Source organism: Lynx canadensis, chromosome D1 (genome assembly GCF_007474595.2).
Source record: "Lynx canadensis isolate LIC74 chromosome D1, mLynCan4.pri.v2, whole genome shotgun sequence".
Taxonomy (NCBI): domain Eukaryota; kingdom Metazoa; phylum Chordata; class Mammalia; order Carnivora; family Felidae; genus Lynx; species Lynx canadensis.
The window spans coordinates 77970172-77977619 of record NC_044312.2 but is presented as its reverse complement, the minus strand read 5'-3'; the positions used below and the strand labels follow the sequence as shown (position 1 = coordinate 77977619).

The following is a 7448-nucleotide window of genomic DNA, read 5'->3' as shown; positions in this document are numbered from 1 at the left end:
TCAGAGACCTATTCCTTGATGTAAAACTCTGTCTAGGGAACCACATCCCATACAATCTAAAGAATGCCATGTTTTTCCATTAAATCTCAAGTAGCTAAAAAGATTATTATTCTTGAGCCTAGATTTGGCTTCATTGGAGCACACAAAAGTTAAATTTGCATTAATGTTACAAACTAAATAAAATAAATCCAAATTAATGTATTGTATTTTTACAAAAGGATAAATAGAGCATTTTATTAACTTTTTTTTTTTGCAGCAACAAAATGATAGTCCATATCTTTTCATTCAACACAACAAAAGCCATGATCACATTACATCACTTTGAGACACAAAGCAAAGGATGTTTTTATTTTCTCAAGGTTCAGGGATGGTTTGCATCTTTAAAACAAATCTTATGTTTTCTATTTGCAGTAGCGGGATTTCCAGTCACTAGCACAGTACAATGAACCAATGAACAGATCAAATATCCAGAATAGACAATTAAATACACCAATCATATTTTGCATTGAATTGGGAAATGTGTTATTATCATTTAGAACATTATAAAGAGGTCTGATGTCAACTTTTTGAAAGAAAAAAAATCATTCCAACCACCCAGACAGCTACCACAAGCAAAATGAAGATAATATACAGACAGGAAATTGTATGCATTGCACTTATTGCTTGGAACACAAATGTTGCAATTCCTGTTGAGTTATATTAAGAAATGACAAGCAAAATGCCTCTGCCCCCATCTAAAATTCTATGACTCTATGAAAGTAGAAATTGCAGTCCCCTAACCCAACATGAGGTGTATGCTATTTTTGGTTTTTTGTGAAGATTGTTTATTATGTTTTTGTGTATGGATATGTATAAGATATACAGATATATATATAGATATAATTTTTAATATAATTTATTGTCCTATATATTTAAGACAAAGATCTTTTAAATGGGACTTTAAATAATAAAATTGTCTACTTACAGTATCTCTATTAAGTTTATCTTTTCATATTATATATAGCTCTGTGGCACAAGGTTAATATAGTATTTCATTATTAAGGAAGAAGAATATCTAAACAATTTTCTATTTCTTTTGTTGTTAATATTGCATTTTAAGGGATATATCTCCGTAGTAAATTTCTTATTAGATTCTTTATGGCATGTGTATCTTTTTTTTTCTAATGCAAGTTACAACCAGTACAAAGTTGTAATAAAAAATACATTAAAGTCTATTTACTTTTTATATTTTTTTGCAAAAAAGTTATGTGATATGCTACATGAAACGTCAGATTTTGTTGAAGTGTGAAGTGTTTTATACTGTTAGGTAAATGAATGGAAGAACATGAAGCATACCCCCCACTTTACAAGTTCTCTTTCACAGATATAAGTATATGCGCACAAGCATTTCATATAAAACACTGCAAGATATTTCTTTTCAGAACCAACAAAATATTCCACATTATGTAATAACAATAATTATTTAGTACACCTTGCTAGTTGCTAGCCCACAATATTCTTCTCTAATTGAGAGATATATCAACTCTATAATTTATATTCAATAAATGTTGCCAACACCTGATGCAGCCAACATGACATCTTTAGTTTTCTTAACAGGACTTCTGCATGATACCTTGCAATACAGTGTAACAAATATATAAGTGCATTTTGCATGATCAAGTAGCTTTGGCTTCCTAACCTTTGTAGGATGGGATGTGCCAACTGTTTTAGTTGTGCTTTATTAAATGGTGATGAGTTTTAGCTCACATGAATCCAAAGAGTAACTACTTGCTTCTACAATTTTGACCAGTCAACCATTAAATCACAAACGCAAAAATGGATGACCTGAATGGAAATGATGGCATTTCACAACTTCTACAGATTGCACTTGATGGAAACTTCATGAGTTTTTTTCTTTGTTTGTTTGTTTTTTTTGATTCGTTTTTATAGCAAGAGTTGCCTGGTTGATATGTTTATGTGTTTACATCACTTTTTTTTTTTTAATTTTTGTGCAATCACAATTAATGTAATCACAAACACTAAAAATAAATCCAGCAATTAGCTTTGTTATGAATAATCATCTCGGTCCTTGTAGGTGTATGAGTCTTGTACTTCTTCTTGTACGAATTCCTCTTTCTTTTCCCAACCATTTGGCCAACCTCCATTGGCCTGTGTTGTGGCACCATAAGACTTGGTGGTACCATAATTTATATAATTTTGAGTAATGTCCCCTGTCTCTTCATCAAGCTCATCTTCATGGATAAATCCACATTTTTCTTCACTTGTTTCTTCAGGGTCTGCCCAGGGTTGCTTCTCTCCTGAGGCAAATATTGCGTAAAATATAACTCCGCCATAGTGAACCAGGGCAGCAATCAGGAAAACATACTGCCACTCTTCACGTGACTGTAGTGACAAAAATTGGCATTGTGAGAACAAACTCCCTGTGTTTAAAAAAGCATAACATCTTCTTTGAATGCACCACCATCAAGCTTTTCATACAATGCTATCTTTAGGGGAAACCCCTCTTCTGAGTATATAAAGCAAATACTGTGATAGAAATTTTCCATAATCCTATGACTTTTCATTAATTAACATTTTTTGTAAATCTCAGGATCTGAAATAAAACTCCAAATATATCTGTGGTCTGCTAATTTTTAAAATACCCATAATCTCTCTTTTAATTTCCATTCAGGTACTTATATTTTTTCCTAATTCTTTTGTTTATTTCTTTTTGGTGAACCATAATTTTGAAGCTCTACATATAAGGGCAAATACCTGATAATAATATTCTTCCATTGATACCTGTGGATTCTGAATTGACATTTCCAAATAAAGCTCAGAAGACTTCTATTTTCATGTTCTAATAAGCTAAGAGAAAAAAGTTTTTTTGTTGTTTCGCCAAACCAGAAATATAAGAAATATTAAAAGGTGTTGGAAACCATATTGTTTATTGGTTGGGAAAGAAACCTTCCTCAGAGTTCCTCGAGAGAGATTTTCTTCTGAGCCTCATTTATCTCCCTTACTCAGAGGTCTGGTGACAGGACCACAAAGAGAATGTCAAACAGAACACAGGAACTTTTTTTTACCGTGAGAGAGAATCTTCTAAAACTAACACTTCCATCTTACCTTATTCTTTGTCATTGCACCAACAATGATAGGGCAAACCATTCCTGACAATGTGCCAACACCATTTGAAATGCCCATTAAGATACTTGCATATCTCGGAGCAATATCCAAGTGGTTAACATTGAAACCTGAAACATACACACAAGCTTAAACTCAGAGAATCCTAAACCTCTTAGAAGTGGGTGACTGTAGAATATTCTCTACCACACTCATCGCCCTCTTTAGAAGATACTAGGTATACAGCCTGTGCTCAATAAGTATTTTTTGATAATCTAGCTCAGGGATATAATGGGAGTATGAGGTATGATTTCTTACACAATACTTAAAATGTGATGCTCACACTACAGAGAGATTTTCTCTGAAGGAGAAGAAGGAGAAGGAGAAGGAGAAGAAGAAGAAGGACAAGAAGAAGGAGAGGAAGAAGGAGGAGGAGGAGGAGGGTAAGCAGGAGAGAAATTAGTAGTAACAAATCCAAATAATTATTTCTAAATGTTTATTCTTTTTATTTTCTAGTGGAAATATTATGAGTAACTTTTCAACAGTCAGAATATTAAAGAGGAAAGGAAAGTGTGTGTGTGTGTGTGTATTAACAGCAAAAATCAGGGTGTTACATTTATAAATTTAAAAACATATCTTACCAGAAATAGCAAATCCACTGAATCCCACTGCAAGTACCAAGAATGAGATAGCTACACCTCTAGTATGAGAATAGCCAACAACCAGAAGCAGTGTTGCTTCCATGCCAAAACCTTCAGAGACAAACACATAGAAACACTTCACAAATTTGTGTAAATTTTTCCAATGAGCTAAAACTGCTAAAAACGTTCATGCCTATCTGACATAGCAAACCATTTCAGGAAGTCTATTTTAAAAATAATAAGAACAGTATATGCACAGGGATTACTGAAGCCTTTCAATTTAATAAAAACATTGAAGACAATCTTCAGTTTCAGTGGTGGGCAGGGAAAGTTGGTTATGTGGTTACTTAAAACTAGAAATTATGAAAATTTGAAAATAGAGAAATGATTATAAATGAACAACGAAGACACAAATTGTGCTGCATATTTGATACGCACAGAAAAATTTACTCACTCCTGTAGATCAGCAGTTTGTGAGCCAAAATCATGTCCTTAACATCACTTATGTACTTACCACCACAATTCATGATCTTTCTTACTGTAGTTGTTGAAAGAATTTGCTTGCTTCTTAGAAAATCTGCAATCTGCCCTCCAATGGGTACAATAATTGTCATTACCAAGTGTGGCACAGCAGATAGCATGCCAACCTGAAGGGGAAAAAAAAGAAGAGACATATATGTGACCATAAGTAATATGGGCAACTTAATGGTCTTGGTTTTCTGAATCCATCATAAACTCTTTATGGAAAAAGAAAGGAAATAAAATACTGTCTCCAAATGACCACTTAGTCCTAGAATAAGCAATAACTTCCACAGAATAAATGAGAAAAGCTAAGTAAATTTACTTTTTGTCTTTTGGAAGAGAATGCTTTTTTGCTGTGTGATGAATCAGTAAAATTTGAGTTTATGAATAAATGATCTTGAATCTTATCACAGACTGATTCACATTTATGTGCCCATATTATATTCTTTTTTTTTTAATTTTGTTTAACGTTTTATTTATTTTTGAGACAGAAAGAGACAGAGTATGAACGGGGGAGGGGCAGAGAGAGACGGAGACACAGAATCAGAAGCAGGTTCCAGGCTCTGAGCCATCAGCCCAGAGCCCGACGGGGGGCTCGAACTCACGGACTGCGAGATCGTGACCTGAGCTGAAGTCGGATGCTTAACCGACTGAGCCACCCAGGCACCCCATTATATTCTTAAATGTGTTTGGAAAACTTCATCATTAGTGAGTGAGAGAGAGAGAGAGAGACAGAGACAGACTCAGAAGCACAAGAAACATATTGGATAAGGCTGGAAAAGGCTACATTAAAAAAATTTTTTTTTAAATTCTTAATAAGGCTAAAAACCTTAAGTGCAATTTAAATGTGTATCTCTTATGAGTTTCATAGTTAGTTTCTAAGCTAATTTTAGCCCGGAAAATGAAAATAAGTTCTTTAATTTTAGGTATTTTCTATGTCAAATGTCAATCTTTTGGTCACATTGTCCTGCAGTGGTATATAGTTTCTGTATTAATTTCATATGAAATAGCTCGTATCTAACCTAGAAGCATCAATTCAACACACATTTTTTGGCCAGTAATTATGTGCAAGGTACTCTTCTCTAGGCATCATGAAGGCAGGAAGTATGAAGAAAATGCATTTTAATTGTATACATGGACTTAGTAAATTTTGAATATAAACATATAAGGAAGTGTTTTCCCTAAGTATAATTTGAAGTACAGTTCTTGGCAAATTATAAGTACTGGGAAAAAGCCTATTATTTGTGTATAAAAACGTCTTCCATGTTAGATCATTGAAAGTTTGAGACAAAGATTGCTGTATTTTACACTGGCATAAGTATAGTACCACAACCACAGAGTCAGACTGTTACAATAATTAATTGAGATAGTGAATAACTCCTAAATAGCTTAAATATATGAGTTATTTAATTCTATCTCTTTTATCCAGATGAAAGTTTATTATATTCTCTCGTATTGATGAAGAGAGTGTAATTTAAAAGGGCTAAGTGATTTCCAGAATCAAATATTGACCCATTTTCACCTGAGTCAAAAAACTGGGCTTTTAACAATTTATGGTTAGTACTATTAACCATCTGAGAAAGAAAAATCAAATAAAACCAGTTAACATGTGTGAATACTTTTAGTTCAGTTCAAAACCTGGCATTTAGGATGGCCAACAGGCACATGAAAAGATGCTCCACGTCACTCCACATCAGGGAAACACAAATAAAAACCACACTGAGATATCACCTCATGCCAGTCAGAGTGGCTAAAATGAACAAATCAGGAGCCTATAGATGCTGGAGAGGATGTGGAGAAACGGGAACCCTCTTGCACTGTTGGGAATGCAAACTGGTGCAGACACTCTGGAAAACAGTACGGAGGTTCCTCAAAAAATTAAAAATAGATCTACCCTGTAACCCAGCAATAGCACTGCTAGGAATTTACCCAAGGGATGCAAGAGTGCTGATGCATACGGGCACTTGGTACCCCAATGTTTATAGCAGCACTTTCAACAATAGCCAAATTATGGAAATAGCCTAAATGTCCATCAACTGATGAATGGATAAAGAAGTTGTGGTTTATATATACAATGGAATACTACTTGGCAATGAGAAAGAATGAAATATGGCCTTTTGTAGCAATGTGGGTAGAACAGGACAATGTTATGCTAAGTGAAATAAGTCATACAGAGAAAGACAGGTACCATATGTTTTCACTCTTATGTAGATCCTGAGAAATGTAAGAGAAGACCAGGGGGGAGGGGAAGGGGGAAAAAAAGTTACAGAGAGGGAAGGAGGCAAACCACAAGAGACTCTTAAAAACTGAGAATAAACTGAGGGTTGATGGGGGGTGGGAGGGAGGCGAAAGTGGGTGATGGGCATTGAGGAGGGCACCTGTTGGGATGAGCACTGGGTGTTGTATGGAAACCAATTTGACAATAAATTTCATATTAAAAAAAAAACTGGCATTTAGTAGAGGCTCCACAAATGTGAACGAAGTAAAAGTATAAGCTAAATTGACATTAAAGCAAACATTGCTTTTCAGAACAGCACCTTGAAAAAAGCAGTGTTCTTTATTCTTAACTACAGTAGATATATTTAAAGCAACCACTGTGTAGAGAGAAACCATCAGACAAGAAAACATTCTGAAATACACCATGCTGGATTTGTGTAGAATTGTATGTTGTGTATCTGATATTCAGAGGCAGACAAAGCCTAAGAGTGACCTGCATTTCTGAAGTCCACACAACTGGCCTGCATCTTGACCAGTGTTTGAGACATCTGAAAAGTTCTCAAATTGAACACCCTTTGCTATTTACTATCTACTCAATAAACATTTTATTCCTTTGGATAAACAAAGAATAAAGCTATGATTATTACTTATTCTTTCAGGAAAACACTGTGGGAAGTACAAGAAGCTAACAATCTCAAGGTTAATGAGACAGAAGTTGAGAATATTTTAGCACGCTGACTTAATATTTGAAGGTACTGAATCTCCCAGTTCCTTAGACAATGTTTACATATTCTGTATGTGACCTCATCAGGGACAAGTTGCAGAACTTTGAGTAACTTATTCAACTATCTTCTCAGCTTTTGGTGACTTATCATAATTAATCATTTGCGATCACATGTTATCAGAATGATCAAGACTTTTTGGGAGTATCATTATTTATGATAAACACACAGTACTTTGCTCATT

At 34.4% G+C, this 7448-nt stretch overlaps 1 protein-coding gene across 1 annotated transcript in view; it reads right to left on the bottom strand.

Annotated features, from left to right (window-relative positions):
• Positions 1-953: 953 nt before the first annotated feature.
• SLC17A6 (solute carrier family 17 member 6) overlaps positions 954-7448 on the bottom strand; it is a 40113-nt gene continuing 33618 nt past the window's right edge. The window contains exons 9-12 of the mRNA XM_030332354.1: positions 4258-4390; positions 3744-3854; positions 3106-3233; positions 954-2382 (exon numbers count right to left, since the gene is read on the bottom strand). Coding sequence (XP_030188214.1) covers positions 2047-2382; positions 3106-3233; positions 3744-3854; positions 4258-4390 — 708 coding nt within the window. The 3' untranslated portion in view covers positions 954-2046. The remainder of the gene's footprint in view (positions 2383-3105; positions 3234-3743; positions 3855-4257; positions 4391-7448) is intronic.